The following is a 17,646-nucleotide window of genomic DNA, read 5'->3' on the forward strand; positions in this document are numbered from 1 at the left end:
CAAATTTTAATTTTCCAAATTTTCAGGGTTAGGGTCGTGATCTGATATGAAAAAAAAATTCCAATCTTGAAATCCAGTATCAAATCAACTCTGATAAATATAACAAAAAATGCCAAAATCAAGAAGAACAAAGCTTGGTATGTTAAATAAAAGACGAACGATATGAACAGGTTTATCTAACTTCAATTTCTAGTGTCCCTGACCCAGACTGACAAGAAGACTCGAGCCGATAAGGAGAGAATCGGCGACGAGATTCGGGAAGCAGTTGATAAATATGCATATACCTGGGTGTTCGGTGTGAACAACATGCGAAACACTTTCCTGAAGAACATTCGACAAGACTGGGCTGGCTCGCGTATACTGTTTGGCCGAACTCGAGTTATGCAGAAGGCTCTGGGTCGAACTCCAGAGGAGGAGCATCGAGACAACTTACACAAACTTGCTGCTGTTTTGGGCGGCGATGTTGGATTGCTGATGACTGATGAGACTCCAGAGGTTGTGAAGGAGTATTTTGATGCATTTGTGAAGTCTGATTTCGCCCGTGCTGGCGTGGTCTCTCCAGTTGAATTCGTGGTGCCAGCAGGAATTGTGTACTCGACTGGCGGCCAGGCTGCTGCAGAGAACGATGTTCCAATGGCCCATACTTTGGAGCCGACCCTGCGGCAGCTGGGGATGCCTACTCGACTGAAGCAGGGCAAGATTGAGCTCGAGAACGAGTATGTTGTTTGCAAGGCTGGAGAGACCCTCACTGGACGACAGACTAGATTGCTGAAGCAGTTCGGAGTTGTCGCTGCCGAGTTCAAGGTGAACCTTCTTGCGTACTACGACCGTGATGCCGAAACTGTTAACAAGCTGGAGGAGTCCGCCTAATGATAACATTGTAATTGTTTAATAGATGTCTTTTTCATGTAACTGTTTTAACTCCACCCCCCTATCCTGGGCTAGGTTCCAAAGCTATAGCCAAGATATAGGTATATTTTTCCCATCATTCAATGTCTGTTATAATAGAATTAGCGCAGTTTGAATAATGTATGGCATATCTGTCGGCGAAGTGCACCGGTAATTTTTTTTTTTCATCATAAAAACCAACCCCACTGTCCATCACATAAACTAGGTATAATGATCAGATCTAAAGCTGCCCAGAAGATAATGGAGACCGTAGGAACTCCTCCAGACGAGCTTAATGACTCCCAAGTCATTGGCACCATTATTAAACCTCGGGGAAGCAACCTCTTTGAGTTCCTGATCCCAACTAGCCATTGGGGAAAAGTGATCAAGAAGTTTGACCTTGAAAAAGAGACCGGGAAGTCTGATGAAGATCGAACTATCCTTATTTCGATGCCTCCAAAGTTCAGAAATACCGTCTTTGTCAAAAGAGGAGGGTATGTTTTGGTAGAGCTGTACGAACCCAGCGAACTTGAAGGCGAAGGTAAAGTCAAAGCCGATATTTGCAACATTGTAACCGACAAAAAAGACTGGCAGAGGTACCCATACTGGCCAACCGAGTATAAGAAGTCAGAAGTCATCGATCTTGGTCTCGACGATGAAAGCGAAGAAGAAGAGTACGACTATGGCATCTAGGCGACCTTATCCACTATGTGGTACCATTTAGACAAGCATTCGCGCAAACTTATCCTCTTGGATGAATCTTTGGTTAATTGGATGAGCTCCGACCCATTTATCCTACCGCCAAGTTCTACCTTTGTGTTTTCGGTGCTGCTAGACGAAATAATCCCGAGCACCCTGACGTAATCGGTAACATAGTGTTCTTGGGGAGCTTCATCGCTGCCATCCGGTTGTTTTGGCACTTGCTGCATGGATTTAACAACTCCCCAGATACAACATTTATTCATACTAGAATTTCTCTTTATCAGATACTCCACGGCTTGTTTAACTGATGACACAGTAACAACGGTAATTTGGCTAGACGATAGACTCTCCGAGGTGATCTTACCCTCGATCTCCTTGAACAGATCGTATTCTGTACCTATATAGACCAAAACTATTTTGTCTGAATCATCCTGAATCTTATTTGATAGATACTCCCATAATCTGACATTATAATAGACCGTTGCCATTGCATACAGTGTCAAACGAGTAAAATCAAGTGGGGGAAAATTCCCAAACATGTACAGTACCATACCGGTACCACCAATCAAGCTATGAAAGTTGAAATATAGAGGTGAGCTATGAAAGTTAGAAGGCTTAAATTCTGTTTTTTCAACATCTCTCAGAGTAAGTTTCTGATAGTCCAATTCGCGGAACTAATATACTATGGTTATATCACCGAAAAATGCCAAGCCGCACAAATTGCGGCTGGGCAATTATGGAATCGTTATACGAAAGCACAGGATGTACTTACTTTCATACTCTAATGGTACACTATGTATGATTATATCCTATGTTTTGGCTGAGCGAGGGTCATTGATGACCCTAGTTCATAAATACAAAAGAAGTTGAAAGGTCTTTACAACGGTAATAATACAATTGATTAAGCATAGGTCCAGTTCTGTCCTTCTTCTCTGGAAAGAGTTTCGACCTTGGCGATGTCTTCGTTTAGCAAGTCGCCGTACAGGTGTGGGAAGTATGCCTGTCTGGACTCAACCCAGTCCCATTTCAATTCGCTTCGATACTTGTTGCCAGTTGTCCCTTCCTTTGGCTTCTCATCTTTATTGTCTGGACCATAAACATGTAGCAGATAGACTTCTCGATCGTCAGCAAAAAACTTCTCCAGCGACTTTTCAACCTGATCCTTCGTAGACAAATGGATAAACCCATCCTTCAGATCTAAAGGGATCAATGGCAGCACAGCCTTTCCGTCAACAGACCCATCCTTATTCGCCTCCTGGGGCAATTCTTTTAGTATCTTAAATAACATGTTCCTTTCCCCAGGTAATTTTCCAATACTAAAAGCACCCTTTTATGCCCTGAAAAAAATCGGGTAAGGGGCAGCACGGCTGACATGTGTTTGCCGTGTTTGGTCAAAATTACGTCTACGCCTACGTAGCCGTTTCATATCTCCAACTTGATGGCTCTACCGCCGCATGACTCAGGTACAGGCCTAGACCAAGGGAACTTCATGGGGCCCTTAGTTAGAGGGCGAATACCCCAGCCTTTATTCCAGACCATGGAACCTTTCATTTTTTGTTTTATCAACGAAAGTGTACGGACGAGCTATTTGCTGAAGCAGTCATTTTGAGAGCGACGGTGGGGGGAAGTCATTACGCATTTTTCTCTCCTGATCCTTGATCCTTGGCTGTGCATAAACTATCTTGGTTCAAAACAATCCGAAGGGCCAATGAGTGGGATTTTCACATCGCGTCTGGATTTAGTCGACGCGAACAGTGGTTCTCTAGGAAAATTCGTCTATGCAAACTAATAGATACTATTTAAATCGGAATTAGCTGAGCTTGGCTCACCTTTCTTCGTATTATCTTCGTTATCTTCCTCGTCCTCCTCTTCCTCGTCATTTTCATCATCTGTGTAGTCAACCTCATCCTCCTCCTCCTCATCATCATCATCGTCTTCACTGTCATAATCAGACCCATCTTCTGCCTCATTATCAAGATTCTCACGGTATTCAGCCATTGCCTTTTCAAGTTCTCGTACTTCCTTCTTGTTCGAACCGGAAGCCTCAACGTAGATATCGAGCTTGTCTTCACGCGATACATCTCGGTCGAATCGAGGCCAGTCTTCAGCTACATAATCGAGCTTCTTTTCAAAGAACAGCCTGATACTGTCAACATCTCGCTTAAAGTACCGCTCAGCGTCTGGATGAGAGATCGAAACACACTGCGGGAAATCAATAACAACAATTTCGTCTTCAGGATTCTCAAACTGTTCTTTGATCATAATGTTGAACTCGTTGAAATCGCAATGAATAAGACCATGGTTAGCAAGCTTGACTATGAAGTCCATGAGCGTGGCATATAGCCGTGCTGGATTGTCATGCTCAGTAACTTTGCGCAAAGGAATACCGTCAATGAGCGACATAACAACCTGGTGACGCGACTGATCAATGGGGACAGGGACCTGGAATCCATGGTCATACAGCACTTTCATGAACGCAAACTCCCGCTCAGCAGACAGTCTACTGAGATACATCCAGCTGGCACTCTGTCGCTTTTTCAAGTAGTCCCGATTGTTCTTGACGCTTCTGAAAGAAATTCGGCCAAGTCGGTGGACCTTCAGAACATTCTCGGTGCCGTCCGGGGCAGCGGCCAAGAAAATGTCTGATTCCTTGCCGATACCTATTCTGGTGCCAACGCCAGATACATTATTTCGCTTGACAAAAGCCTTCAATGCAAGGTAGTCGTACCCAAGATAAGTTAGTCTGTAACCGTCGTAGCTGTTATTCTTAAGTTTTGAAATGAGCTTCACTTTTGCAAGGTCGCTGATTGATCTCTGCACTTGGTTGTGTTTCTTCAGCCCAGATATAGAAGTGATCAACTTTGTTGGAACTACTTCATGGTTTTTCGAACCCATTTCCACCTAGATCTGGTTAACATTTCGGTTCTATGCCGGCTCAAATCATCCAGTCATGGATATGTTGCTTTAATACTTACAGCCGTCAAGACTCGGAAATCATCGTTCGTCAGATATCGCATATGCGTGGTATCGAACTTCATTTTGGACTAATCGTTGCAGTTACTGCGATTATCTGCAAAACTTTTACCAAAAATCGATTATCGATAACGCTGGTATTCCAAATATTTTTTTTTCAGAACTGACAGATCGTGTTAATTAATAATAGTTAAGTTATGTGCGGCTGAAATACGGCTGGTGCGGCGCCCTTACACACTAGTTATAGCTGCTATGAACTCTGACCACCAGCCACCTAGAAATACGTAGTCTGCACGATCCTTGACAGATCGAGTATATGAAATGTACAACGGTCTACATTATCCCTTTGAACTTTGACACTCTCTGCTCTAGATTGCTTAGGTAGCCTCTTTTGCTCGCAGCCCAACAAATGCACCACAGCAAAGCTGAGCCTACTTTTAGGAGGGAAAAGTAACCACAAACTAATGAATTATGATGCATTATATTTAAACGGCGAGATATATATCGTATATAGTTTTGAACTTACCCTACTGCTACGGGCTATATATATCGGGCGGTCTTCCGGCATCTATCACAGCAACCGTTGGAAAGTTCACTTATAGATAAGTGTCAAGAAAAGAAAAGAAATAAGCCTCAGGCTAGTAGGTGAGAGACGGACAGATACAATTGAATTGATATTGACCTTTTCAGGAGTAAGGTCTTCACATATATTGAACAGTTGCGATACACTTCGCCGTAGTTGAAGCTAGCTAGCTAGCCGGCCGGCGAGACATTTTGGGGTAAAATAACGCTGTTTGATTAGCTAATCTTACAAGGCGCCCACAACCCATCATCACCCGGTCACACACACCTGAGGTCAACCAACCCTTGCCACGTAGGATAAGCGCTCTTGTATATTGCGGCGACGTAATGAGCGACCGGAAGTACCAGAGCGATAGCAACGATAACGAGGAGGACTCACTTGACAGACTGGTGAAGATGCGCCAACAGGAAGGGCGGTCTCGGCACCGCCCCGAGTCGAGTGAACAGGAGGCCAATCGGATGGATATAGACGAAGAAGGATCCGATTACGACCAGGTAAATGAGTCCAGCAGTGTTCACGAGCAAGAACAAGAAGAGGAAGACGACCTATATATGACCCGAAGAAGGCGTAGACGTAATCGGCGGGACGACTTACTCTTTCAGCTTGGCCAACCTCAGCCCAATGAAGATAGCGATCGCGACACCGAAGAAGAAGAAGACGACGAGATCCACCGGTTTCGACATGAAAACGCCAGCGGGGATGAAGATGACGAGGAAGAGGAAGAGGATCTCCGTCGGGGCAGGAACCCGCGAGACCTGTTTGGTGCCCTGGCTGGCCTAATGCCCGGATTCCCTGGCATGCCCGGTATGGGTGGGCTTGCTGACCGCAGCCGTCCCATTCTAGATGCAATTAAGCAGCGAGATGATCCAATTGAGGTTATGAGCGGGTTGCAGGAACTCTCTGAGATGCTACTGATTTCCACTGAAGACTTGCTAATTGGTATCTTCCCCGTTGAGCAGTTTTCGCGGGCATTGGTAGACATTCTCACTGATCCTTTATTTGAAGATAGTGCCGAGATCCTACTTCTTGCATGCCGAACAATTTCCAACCTAATCGAGGCCATTCCGTCTTCAGTGGCCAGCATTGTGCACGCCGACGCAGTTCCAGCTGTCTGTGCTAAGCTGTTTGAGATTCAGTACATTGATCTTGCCGAACAGGCTCTTAGTGTAAGTTATATCTACTGGAGGGTGAAGGGTGTTTGTCTTTGAGGTTTTTACTAACTGAGTGCTTTTGTAGACTTTGGAGCGTATTTCGAGGGACTACCCAGAGCCGATTGTAAGAGCGGACGGCCTTAGCGCATGTTTGACTTATTTGGACTTTTTCTCAACACACGTTCAGCGAACTGCCCTTTCGGCTGCCGCAAACTGCTGCAGAAACATCTCACCACGGTTCTTTGGCATGGTACGGGACATTATTCCGACGTTGGAAAATGTGCTGTCTAATCACGACCAGCAGGTCGCTGAAAAAGCATGCCTGTGCGTATGTGAGATCGTAGACAGCTTTGGCCACCGAAGAGAACAGCTCGAGCAGCTAATCACCGGCGATCTGCTGAGAAAGCTGATACAGCTGACAAACCCCGCAGTGTCTGCCAATACCTCGAGCGAGATTAGATCGCGTATTCTAGTGGTTCTTGCCACGCTTGCCGCCTCGTCGAGCGAATTGGCTAGTCTCATGGTCCAGGACCGAGTAGCTGATATTGTTTACCAGCTGCTTACCGGCAAAGAGCCAATGTTCGAGAAGAACGACACTGTGACTAAGGACAATGCGGGTATCATTCAAGCACTCATGCATTCGAGTAAAGCTCTGATCACTACCTCGCTCAAAATTATTATCAATGTCTTCCCGCCTGTACCGGTCGACGAGGATGCATCCTATGTGAGCCCATATAGACTCGGGACCAGTATCAAGCCGGACAGCGATATGGCAAAACGCAACGACATTCTCAAGAAGCATGTGAGTGAACTACGTCACTTTAGCCGCACCGCTACGTCCTTAATGCTCGACATATACACATCGTCTATCGACATAGGTATTCGTCAAAAAATCCTTATGGCGTTGTTCAGAATGGTCAAGAGCTTGGACGCCGAATCGCTGTACAGCGTTTTTGAGAACCTTCCAGTTGCATCCCTTCTCAGTACAATATTCTCGCAGCAAGACATGCCCTCGCTCATTCTAGGTGGACTTGAGCTCAGTAAGGTTTTGTTGACCAAAATTGGTACCGTGTACCGTTCTCAGCTCTATCGGCTAGGCATTATGGCAGAGGTCACCAAGATCGCCAATGAGGATCCACCCGCAGAACCTCATCACTACAGTGATATGGAAGAAGACCATGGTGTGGAAGAAGATGAAAGCGAAGGGAGCCATGATAGTGAGGATGATAGTAATGAAGGCTCTGACGAAGAATCCGAAGAGGAAGAAAGTGACGACGAAGAGGAGGAAGAGGAGGAAAATGCAATTACGTCTAGACCGCCATCGAATCCAGTCAAGATCTTTACCTTCCAATCCGATCTCAAGCCTCTACTTATCGCCGAAGCCGGCAACTTGTTGGGAATGTACGAGGCACAAAGTGAAGGAGCTGATCAATTCGAAGATGAGGCAGTTCGAGTCATGAAGGAGCTTCAGACAATTGCTGATGGATTCACGAGTCGAAATAGCATCCAAGCCAATTTCAGCAAGCTCAAGGAGCTGCTGCCCTCAGTTTCTAGCTTTGAGCTTGTAAACTCTGGTGTCCTTCAGGGTCTTCTAAGCCTCCTTACAGAAGGCGACGATCCTAATGTGTCCAAACTGCGCAAGAGATTCCTCCGGCAGTTTATCAATGCTGACAACTCACTCGGCCAACTTGTAGAGAAATGCCAGGACGCCCTAAGTCGAGCCGAAAAGTTTGAGGTTGTTACTAGCGGTGTTGCAGATAGCCGCGCTAGTCCAGCCAACGTGCTTGCCCGACAGTTGCGCGTCAAGCTTGTAGCGGAAAAAGATACTGATCTCCCCCAGCAGTACCAGAACTTCAACATTTCGATCCAGGCCATTGCATCATTCAAGGCCATTGAAGAATTTGTCAAGTCGCGTGTCAGCTGGGCTGAGCTTCTCTCTCGCAACGGCGGCAGCGGCAGACGGACGGGAGGATCTCTTTCGAATGCTCTGTTTGCGTTAGCGGCTGCGACTGGAATGGATCCCGAGACGGCGAGACGACGGCTGCCTGGCCTTGAGGACTTTGACGATGACGAGGAGATGCCGGATGCCAGTGACGATGAGACGGCTGAGGTAGGTGCACTCGAGGGTGCAGTTGAGCACAGCGATGAAGAGCTCGATTTGACAAATGAAGACACGCCTACGCGAGCCAACCGGCGGGGTTCTTCCCACCAAAACAGAGAGGGAGACCACGGTCGAGTAGAGGAATCGAGTTGGCGTTTGGAGTTCTATCTCAATGGCTCTATCATTCCTCCTAAGAGCACTGTGTTTGGTACGATCTACAGATATTTGGAACTGAGGGAGAAAGAGAAGCGAGCTCGAGGAGAAACTCCGAATCCATTTTTTGCACGAGATATCTGGACTAGTATGTTTACGATCAAATTCAAGAAAACTACTGGTCCGCTGGCGGAGGAGGAGGCTGTGCTGGTTCCGGAGGCAGAGGATTTGAATCCATTCTTATCAACACCTGTTTCGTTTGGTGACGACAAGGTTACTGCCATCACCATTCGGTTGCTGAGCGTTTTGTTTACTCTCAACTCGAATTACAAGGAGATTCTTGGTCTTGGTTCTACTACAGGAGGTCCGAGGCCCGTTTCTAAGTCGTCTTTCCTCAGTTCCAAACTCACTGCCAAACTAAACAGACAGCTTGATGAGCCACTGGTAGTGGCCAGTGGCACTCTGCCGTCGTGGATTGTAGATGCTACACGGCTCTACCCATTCTTGTTCCCGTTCGATACTCGATTCCTTTTCTTGCAATCGACTTCATTTGGATACTCGCGGTCTATGCAGCGATGGGTCAGTGGGACAGGTTCTGATGACCGAATCCCAATGGGCCGTAACGTTCGGCAGAAGGTGCGAGTTTCGCGGAACAATATCCTGCACAGCGCTGTAAAGGTCATGGCTATGTGCGGAGCCTCTCCTAACATTCTTGAAATTGAGTTTTACGACGAGGCAGGCACTGGTTTGGGTCCGACTCTGGAATTTTATTCACTAGTGTCAAAGGACTTCGTCAAGCAGAAGTATCGAATGTGGCGAGCTGGTGATTCTACAGCTCAGAGCGAATATATCTACAACAAACAGGGTTTGTTCCCTGCCCCGTTGAACGAGAAGCAGTTAAAATCAGAATACGGCAAGAAGATCTTGTCCTTATTTGAGGCCCTCGGAACATTTGTGGCCCGGGCGCTTTTGGACTCGCGAATCATTGATTTGAATCTCAACCCCGTGTTCTTCCGCATTGCTGGTTCCAAAGTGACTGTGGACCCTAGTATTTCAACGGTGCGGGCGGTGGACAACCAGCTCGGCTCATCGCTCGAGATGCTCGAGAAGTTCGCAATCAAGAAAGCAGAGGCTGACGGCGGTCCAATCGATAATATCGAGGTTGATGGTGCTCGACTGGCGGACTTGGACCTTGATTTCACGTATCCAGGGCATCCTCAGCTCGAGCTCAAGCCCAGTGGAGCACGCACTGCTGTTACCATGGATAATATTGAGGAGTACCTTCATTGCATTGTAGACATGACTTTGGGCGGCGGTGTTGCCCGCCAGGTCGCGGCATTTAAGAAGGGATTCTCTCTGGTCTTCCCATACTCTTCATTGCATGCATTCACCCCCGAAGAGCTGGCTAACCTGTGTGGCCAAAGCGAGGAAGATTGGTCGTTTGACTTATTGTATGATGTTGTCAAGGCCGACCACGGATTCACCAAGGATTCTCCAACTGTGCTTGACCTGTTACGAATAATGAGCGAGCTCAGTGTTTCCGTACGACGCCAGTTTATGCAGTTCATGACTGGCAGCCCCAATCTTCCGGTGGGTGGGTTCCGAGCTCTTTCGCCAGTGTTCACAATTGTCCGAAAAGACGCCGAGGCGCCATTAAAACCTGATGACTATCTTCCAAGTGTAATGACCTGCGCTAACTACTTGAAGATTCCCGAGTACAGTAGCACAAAAATCCTCAAGGAACGCATCATGACGGCTATAACGGAGGGCTCAGGAGCTTTCTTGCTGTCTTAGTATATGATCTATATATTGTTATGTTATACTACCGTATTATTATTATTGTTGTTATTTTCTATTACAGCACATCGCTATGCTCCTTTTGATGTACCAATGATTTGATCTAGGGAAACGCCGCACGAGCCATCACCCATGGAAGAGAAAACTGAACAATAGGGCTCATATAATAATATCTTTTGACTTTCATGCGTCATTTATTTCTCGTGATTTGAATACGCTACATGAGGGGCGCATGATCCGCCACCTTTGTGTGGTTGAGTGGTGAGAGCCAATTTACGCGTGTCGCGTGAACGACGCGATGCATGTAACTCCGACGGGCGCTAATAATCTATCTATCACCACCGACCACCACTTTTCCTTTCCTCTAAGAACGGGGAAAAAAAAGCGGTATATAGGGCCATGTTTTACGAGAGCCAACAGACCATATCTCCTCCAAGGAGCTTTGACGATAGCGGGAACCCTGTGACCCCGAAAAAGAGGCTGATTAATGTGACCGAAGTCCCTTCTTCGAGCCCGAGGCCATCTCCCTTGAAAAAGGCGCGGCAGCGCCCAGCACTGGGGGACGAGAATATCCAGAGCAGGTATGAAATCAGCCAATCGTATGACACAGATATAAGTCCGGCCAAGACGGTCAGTAGCTCAGGAGACGACGAGATCGGGGAAGACGTTGCCAGGAAGCTTGACTTCAGCCAATCCAATAAGGAGAATAGGCCGCCCATTGGTGAAGATGATTTGGCCACTCCGGAGAATGTGGGAGGTCTTGAGCTAAGTGACGAATTAAGTGAGGTTGATTCAATTGCGTCTTCGCAAATATTCGAGAACAGCGACTTGGGCGTAGAAAAGGGCCAGTCAGAGCATGCGGAGGACGATGATAGTATTTCGGTCATTGAAATTGACTATGGCAGTCCTAGAAAAGAGAGCTTATATGCTGATCTCACCGGAGAAGAATCATCATCATCTCAGGATGACTATGGCATTGCTAGGCTGATAGAAGAGGAGGAGGACGAGGACGAGGAGGAAGTGCATTGTGCACAGCCTAAGTCCCCGCCTACGCAGTATTGGGAATCTGTGGAATCTATTGATACTGAATCCAAGAACTCTGCCAAGTCAACTCCAGAGTTGACTAACGATGATAAAAGAAAAAGGGATAATATTTGCGGGAAAGGGGACTCGGTATTTACAAAGCCAGTTTCTACGGTTTCGATGGCTTCTTCAGTTTCTTTGGCTAAGCCGTTATCACGGTCGTCTTCGATATCAGTGATCTCCTCAAGCTCTAGGGAGAATTCAAACATTCGAGAGACACTAAATACGCGGGAAGATTCAACTACCGAGCATGCTTCAACAGAAAACACTAGAAAGAACCAAGGCATTCAGATTCGTGAAAGTATATACGAGTCTACGCAGTACGCTCAGACTGATTCGATGCGCATGCCTCCGTCGCAGGAGGAAGAGATCCCCGGTTCGCAGTGGTGGGAGAACGACGAGGCTGAGATTCCAGACACCAGCCAGGAGGGGCTGTCCAGTCAATCCGTGTACTATGACACTATTGAGCGAGTGCTGGACACGGACACGGAGGAAATGTGTTCGGATGCGCGAGCAGTCAAATCCCACTCAATGTCCAATGGAGATGAGGAATCTCAATAATCCACCCCAAATTTTGGTCATTACATACATTTGACGTGGATTATGTCGGGATTCTCGCTCCATTCATCAGCGGTAACCCACATTTTCTTGAATGTTGATAGGCCGGCCAGAATGGACCCACCTATCCAAGTAGAGTACTTCCGCTCAGGTGGAGAGAAGATTCTAATTTTGGTGTTCTTTGCAGCAAGAAGCTTGAGCTCAGCCAATAACCGTGGCCCAAACCCTTGGGTCAGTGTAGAGCCTCCAGACAGCACAATTGATTCATACAGCTCGCCTCGCATATCGAGGTCCGTCCGCGCAATAGAGTCGGCAATTATTTGATGTACGCCGTTGTACTCTGATCCGATGATATGTGGCGAGAATAGCAGCTCTGGCGCTCTAAATCGCTCAGGGCCTACGCGCAGGTCGCGCCCGTCGGGTAGCCTATACACGGCGCTGTTCTCGCGAGTGAAGTGATCGTCTGTCCACTCCTTCTCCTCACGCTTCGGATCTGGTGCGATGTAGCAATGCTGTTCTTTGATATTGCGCACAATCTCCTTCTCTGCTGAAGTGTGAAGCACTGTTCCGGACTTGCGCAGCAGCAATTGGAGATACTCCGTCACGTCTCTGCCTGCAATATCTATCCTCTGGATCGCGCTAGGCACAGAGAATCCGCCGTACACGGGCACCGCGTGCGACACTCCGTCTCCGGAGTCTAGCACGACGCCTGTAGTCTTGCCGGAGGCATAAAGAGCTAGCACTGCCTGGATGGACATGTAAAGAGCCGGCACATTGAACGTTTCAAACATGATCTGCGCAGCAGTCTCTTTATTTTGGCGTGGATTTAGGGGCGCCTCGGTCAGTAGTACCGGGTGCTCTTCACTGAGAATCTTGAGCTCCTCGCTATACACATGCTGCCAGATTCTTTCCATGTCGTCCCAGTCAGTTACAATGCCGTGTTCCAGTGGATATCTAATCTTGAGCAGGCCCCTATGCTGCTGTGCGGCGGCCCCGATGAACGTATCTCCTTCCAATGCTCCCGCCATGATCCGTGTGTGTTTAGGTCTCCCCACGCTATACTTTGTTAGCCGTCAGTTCATTTTTTTTCGAGCAATTGGTCGGATCGTCTCATCTCCGGAGAATTACCAAAGGTTCCCGTACCCCTTAAAGGTTCTTGAAGGATTGCTTAGACGGTTCCCATGATGAGAGAGATCGGATCAATCTTGGCGACTTACTAGTTTGGAAAAAATGTCTTTGGCTGCTCCTCCCCGGCGATTCCTGCCTTGATCGTTCCCGAACCCTGAAAAACTCGTTAATACCCGTCTAGTCAATTGCGTGTTTTGCTTACATTGTCAAAGACGACCGGCTGGTTCAGCAGAACGTCCTCGTACTCCATCCTTCTTGGGCGCGTTGAGTTTATGTCGTGGTGTGTCGGTGTTTTTCGATGTTTTGGCACACACACGCACCCCCTGTCTCTATCCCTCCTCCGACCACCACTCAACGAATAAAGCCATGTCAGAGTCTCTGAACAAATTTATTGCTGATGCTCCAGCGGGTGAGGTATGTTTTTTTTCGTGTATCGTTTGTAGCGCGGATTGTAAAACGATGTGTAGTGGAGGTTGCTAATATTTGTAGTTGGCAGAGGTCAAGAGTGACATTGAAGCCCTTGTCGAAGGGAACCAGCAGCTGATTAGCGGGCTGGAGAGTAGCATTGCCAAGTACAACGTAGACCAATTCTCGACTGCGGTGGTCGGAGGCAAGAAGACCGTCGTCAGCCCGTTCAACCAGGTCAGCGAAACGCGGTTTTACACGGGCCAGGGCAAGGTCTTTGAGTACAACCACTCGACAAATAAGGCTTCTGCGACCGGGGAAACGCAGGATATCGCCGAGAGCTATGATTTGGACGCCCTGGAGAGGCAATTGGGCAAGTACCAGGCAGAGCATTACCCTGGCGAGTCTGCGTTGGGGGTGTTCCCCAACGCTAAAGGGTCAGGCATTGCTGTGGTTCTCGTAGACAGCAAGTATAACCCGACGAACTTTTGGAACGGGCGGTGGCGGTCCCATTACATTGTAGACACCAGCAGTAGTGTGATCAAGGGGCGAATTGACGTGGATGTGCATTACTACGAGGATGGAAACGTCCGGCTTAAGACGGGAAACGACGTGGAGTTTTCGGTGTCTGACGCCAGCGATGCGACCGAAGTCGTCCTGGGTATCTCTAAGGCAGAATCGAATTTCCAGCAGCAGATCAACAAGACCTTTATTGGACTTAACGAGGGTCCGTTCAAGAGTCTGCGACGTCAGCTGCCGGTAACCCGGTCGAAGATGAACTGGGACAAGCCTACAGGTAATTACCGAGTTGGACGAGAGATTCGAGGCAACAAAGCTGATTAGATCTTTCATTTGTCCTAGCTGCATTAACGAAGTATTCTTTGAATATTCGGTAGTGGAGCATGTATCGCATAACAAATCTTTCAACAAATACTTTTTTCATTAGTACAACAGAGTTACGTATCTTTCATTAGTTAGGCCTGTTTGCCAGCTAAAACAGCTTGACAATCGTATACATCAGGAAGAAGAGGAGCAATGCAAGGCCGACAGTCTTGAAGACCGGGTGACCGGCCCGCACGCTCCGAGTGAGCCTTGCCGAGGTTGTCTTTACAGAGCTCAGCATATTGGACATTGTATCTGCCGTCGAATCAATCAGACTGTAGTCCGAGGCGTGGGCATGAATGTCGTTGGTGACATTTCGCAGTGCCGTGATCTTCGATGCCAGGTCGTTCAACCGCGATTCATTCTACACAGGTTAGTCGGATCAGATAAGTGCATTTTTTGCTTACATACTTGCTCCTCTTGCTGGTATGCCTGAGTACTATGCGACATCGTTCCTGGAGGGCCGATAAGTTGGATTCTGGTGATGTCCGGGGGAGGTTTTGGGACACGCCGCCACGCTACCGTTCCTGTATAGTACGGCTCAACGGGGTTTACTGATCTGTTCTAATTCGTATTTATATTCCGAGATCAATCATCAAATAGTCAATTATTCCGAGATCAATCATTAAATAGTCAATTATTTCAAGATCAACCGTTCACCGACCGCCAGACACAAGCCAGCCACATTGGCGAAATTAAACTCGAAACAGATGCTTCGGATCTGTGGCTACAGGCACTTTCTCGCCGTAACCATGAACAGGATGAGTGGAGCCCAGGGGCCTTCTACAGCAAGAAACCCAAGACCGCTATCGTTTCCAGCGCCCGACCAGGGCAGATTGGCCGTGCAATGACTGTCGAAGATGAACTGCTGGTCTCCTAACCAATTTGAAAACATTTGTGCACAAATTCGCCAATGAGGCTCTACTCGTACCCGGTTTTACTGGCGTGGCACTACGAGCCCACTTCTTGGAGCGTGTCCATCTGCTCCCCCTTACACCATGCGCGAGTATATGAGGTTTATGCCGTTTTGCACGAGAGTCTCCCAATTCAGGTGCTCATCGAACGCACCTAAGTGCTATTAATGCGGCAAAAAGGACATATAGCGCGTAAGTGCCGATCGAAATAGTCGCAAAACCCAGGATCGACCTTATGAAGGCAAGAATAAGTCCCGTGGCGGTGTGAAGTGGGCAACCCTTTCTCGTTCGTCGGTCAATTATCAATCACTCATAGGTCTTGTGTTTAGTCCTATTCGAGTGCATAAAGAATAACCAAAAATTCTCATTATCATAACGCTTATATCGCACATACTTAGTATTGGACGCCTGGAGGGGCCGGCGGGGCCGAGGTAGGCGCCGGAGGAGCAGAAGGCTGCTGCTGGTCATGCATATAACTGTCATGTCGCTTTGGTGGAGCGTAGCCATTATCCGGTGCGGCAGTGTTATTACTGTCCTGATAGGCGTATGGGTCGTAATTGGATTGGTTGTACAGTTGAGCGTTCTGCGGAAGATACGGATTGTTGCTTCCAGCTACCGCCGGGGCTGATGGCGGTGGGCTCTGCATAGGAGCTGCCTGGGAAGGATACGAGTGTGCCGAATGGACAGGTGATTGAGACTGAGCTGGTGGAGACTGTGGGATACCAGTATGCTGTTGCTGCTGCTGCTGCTGCTGCTGCTGCTGCTGCTGTGGCTGAGGATATCCGTAGCCAGAGCCACCAGAGTGCTGATGACGAATTGGCTGGTTATGCTGCTGTGGAGCCTGCTGGTAATTCTGGTACTGCTGTGGCTGTGGAGCCTGATACTGTTGAGTTGGCTGCTGTGGCTGCGGAGATTGGTACTGCGGAGCTGATTGCTGTGGCTGTTGATGCTGGTACTGCGGTTGCTGTTGTGGAGGCTGCTGGTATTGCTGGTATTGTTGTTGTGGCTGATCGCCTACTGGATATGGCGGCTGAGAAGGCATGGGGATTCGACTATGCGACGAAGACGAGGAATCCACCCGGTACTGGGCTAAAGAGTTCTCCATCAAATCGTCGTAAATCCTCCGCGCACTAATGAACTTATCATTCAACTGGATCAGATCGTCCTTCTTCTGAGAGTACTTATCAATGAGCTTGACAAGCTTGGGACGAACAGCCAAAGTCGAATGATACAAGTTCTGCAGCTGCTCGTTTTCAGCAATTCGCAGTCCATCCTGGCCTTCAGCAGAGCTCAGTACAGCCAGAAGCTTCTCAATGTTCCGCGACTGGGCAAACACATTCAATTCGTCCCGAGCCTCACGGGCCAGCTCCTCTGGAGTGGGATCCTGAAGCGGAGAGACGTAGTTCAGTGGGAAGATACCAATCTGCCCTCTGAGCGTGCCCCGCCACCAGTCCTTGTAAACACTCTCAATTACATGGATAACGTCTCCCTTTCTGAAAGACAGCTCACCCTCTTCTGTGGAATTCAGATCATACAGCGCCCTCACCCTAGTGATTGCCGCAGCAGTCTTGGGCTTGGGCTTGGGCTGAGCCTTCTGCTCTTCGTACGACGACTGAAATTGGCTCCCGTGAGACACCGGAGGAGTGTCCTTTTCTATAGGCTTGGGAACGGCTGCTCCAGAGCTCTGAGCTTCGGAAAGGGAGAGCGCCAGAACCATCTGTAGCTCCTCTTCCTCCCTCTCTCTGTCAGCTTCAGTGAGTTGTTTCTTCTGCGGCTTCTCTGGAGCATGGAGCGACGGATTCTCCCTCTTCAAAGTGTTGTACGCGTCCTCCATTACCCGCAAGGATGGATCGTAGTGGAATTCCTTAGACAGAGTTTCCATCAGCTCTACAATTTTAGCCTTGACCGCCTGATGGACATGGCGGCTTTTCGCCATCTTCAGCAACTGGCCCGTGAAGCTCTTGGTCGCCAGTTCTCTTTGCATCTTGGACCCACAGTTCTGGGCCAGCGAGAGCACTAGTGTCAGGGAGTACAGCTGCACATTGGCATTCTCCATCTCAAGCCGACTCTTCACAGCGCTAGCAGCGTTCTTGGCCCCATCTTCAGGGTCTTCATTGACTTTGTCGCATACATCCAGGATATATTCCCAGTTTTCTGCCGTCAGTTCTGAGTTTGTCGCCTTGACTGGTAAAATGGTTAGCCCCGTACACGATATATTGTGTAAACTTACCAATTACAGGCTCTAATGGATTCGGAGGAGCCGCTGACTTGAACATTTATTCTCGTTTTCGCTGTTCTACACGGATATTTATAGGACTGAAGGTATAA

At 48.1% G+C, this 17,646-nt stretch overlaps 11 protein-coding genes across 11 annotated transcripts; 5 read left to right on the forward strand and 6 right to left on the reverse strand.

The window, feature by feature from the left end:
- Positions 1–109: 109 nt before the first annotated feature.
- On the forward strand, positions 110–870 carry MRT4 (ribosome assembly factor MRT4; the record flags this gene model as incomplete). Its single annotated transcript, XM_076685978.1, has 2 exons — positions 110–137; positions 194–870. 2 exons carry the CDS (start codon positions 110–112, stop codon positions 868–870), a joined length of 705 nt encoding a protein of 234 aa, XP_076539793.1.
- A 279-nt stretch (positions 871–1,149) lies between these two features.
- TRVA0_031S01046 (uncharacterized protein) lies at positions 1,150–1,581 on the forward strand (the record flags this gene model as incomplete). The annotated part of the gene is made up of 1 exon (XM_076685979.1): positions 1,150–1,581. One exon carries the CDS (start codon positions 1,150–1,152, stop codon positions 1,579–1,581), a length of 432 nt encoding a protein of 143 aa, XP_076539794.1.
- On the reverse strand, positions 1,578–2,141 carry TRVA0_031S01068 (uncharacterized protein; the record flags this gene model as incomplete). Its single annotated transcript, XM_076685980.1, has 1 exon — positions 1,578–2,141. One exon carries the CDS (start codon positions 2,139–2,141, stop codon positions 1,578–1,580), a length of 564 nt encoding a protein of 187 aa, XP_076539795.1.
- Positions 2,142–2,491: 350 nt separating this feature from the next.
- On the reverse strand, positions 2,492–2,878 carry TRVA0_031S01090 (uncharacterized protein; the record flags this gene model as incomplete). The annotated part of the gene is made up of 1 exon (XM_076685981.1): positions 2,492–2,878. One exon carries the CDS (start codon positions 2,876–2,878, stop codon positions 2,492–2,494), a length of 387 nt encoding a protein of 128 aa, XP_076539796.1.
- A 497-nt stretch (positions 2,879–3,375) lies between these two features.
- Positions 3,376–4,628, reverse strand: RIO2 (protein kinase RIO2; the record flags this gene model as incomplete). Its single annotated transcript, XM_076685982.1, has 2 exons — positions 3,376–4,491; positions 4,566–4,628. 2 exons carry the CDS (start codon positions 4,626–4,628, stop codon positions 3,376–3,378), a joined length of 1,179 nt encoding a protein of 392 aa, XP_076539797.1.
- An 844-nt stretch (positions 4,629–5,472) lies between these two features.
- On the forward strand, positions 5,473–10,345 carry UFD4 (putative ubiquitin-protein ligase UFD4; the record flags this gene model as incomplete). Its single annotated transcript, XM_076685983.1, has 2 exons — positions 5,473–6,312; positions 6,383–10,345. The coding sequence occupies 2 exons, from the start codon at positions 5,473–5,475 to the stop codon at positions 10,343–10,345; spliced, it is 4,803 nt and encodes a 1,600-aa protein (XP_076539798.1).
- Positions 10,346–10,747: 402 nt separating this feature from the next.
- TRVA0_031S01156 (uncharacterized protein) lies at positions 10,748–11,992 on the forward strand (the record flags this gene model as incomplete). Its single annotated transcript, XM_076685984.1, has 1 exon — positions 10,748–11,992. The coding sequence occupies one exon, from the start codon at positions 10,748–10,750 to the stop codon at positions 11,990–11,992; it is 1,245 nt and encodes a 414-aa protein (XP_076539799.1).
- Positions 11,993–12,012: 20 nt separating this feature from the next.
- Positions 12,013–13,367, reverse strand: ACT1 (actin; the record flags this gene model as incomplete). Its single annotated transcript, XM_076685985.1, has 3 exons — positions 12,013–13,045; positions 13,207–13,271; positions 13,320–13,367. 3 exons carry the CDS (start codon positions 13,365–13,367, stop codon positions 12,013–12,015), a joined length of 1,146 nt encoding a protein of 381 aa, XP_076539800.1.
- Positions 13,368–13,483: 116 nt separating this feature from the next.
- On the forward strand, positions 13,484–14,365 carry CAP1 (Cap1p; the record flags this gene model as incomplete). The annotated part of the gene is made up of 2 exons (XM_076685986.1): positions 13,484–13,531; positions 13,607–14,365. 2 exons carry the CDS (start codon positions 13,484–13,486, stop codon positions 14,363–14,365), a joined length of 807 nt encoding a protein of 268 aa, XP_076539801.1.
- A 148-nt stretch (positions 14,366–14,513) lies between these two features.
- On the reverse strand, positions 14,514–14,854 carry SFT1 (Sft1p; the record flags this gene model as incomplete). Its single annotated transcript, XM_076685987.1, has 2 exons — positions 14,514–14,768; positions 14,816–14,854. The coding sequence occupies 2 exons, from the start codon at positions 14,852–14,854 to the stop codon at positions 14,514–14,516; spliced, it is 294 nt and encodes a 97-aa protein (XP_076539802.1).
- An 858-nt stretch (positions 14,855–15,712) lies between these two features.
- HSE1 (ESCRT-0 subunit protein HSE1) lies at positions 15,713–17,594 on the reverse strand (the record flags this gene model as incomplete). Its single annotated transcript, XM_076685988.1, has 2 exons — positions 15,713–17,502; positions 17,549–17,594. The coding sequence occupies 2 exons, from the start codon at positions 17,592–17,594 to the stop codon at positions 15,713–15,715; spliced, it is 1,836 nt and encodes a 611-aa protein (XP_076539803.1).
- Positions 17,595–17,646: the final 52 nt, after the last annotated feature.

The sequence above is a fragment of the Trichomonascus vanleenenianus genome (genome assembly GCF_965637985.1).
Source record: "Trichomonascus vanleenenianus strain CLIB 3782 genome assembly, contig: TRVA0_031S, whole genome shotgun sequence".
Classification (NCBI taxonomy): domain Eukaryota; kingdom Fungi; phylum Ascomycota; class Dipodascomycetes; order Dipodascales; family Trichomonascaceae; genus Blastobotrys; species Blastobotrys vanleenenianus.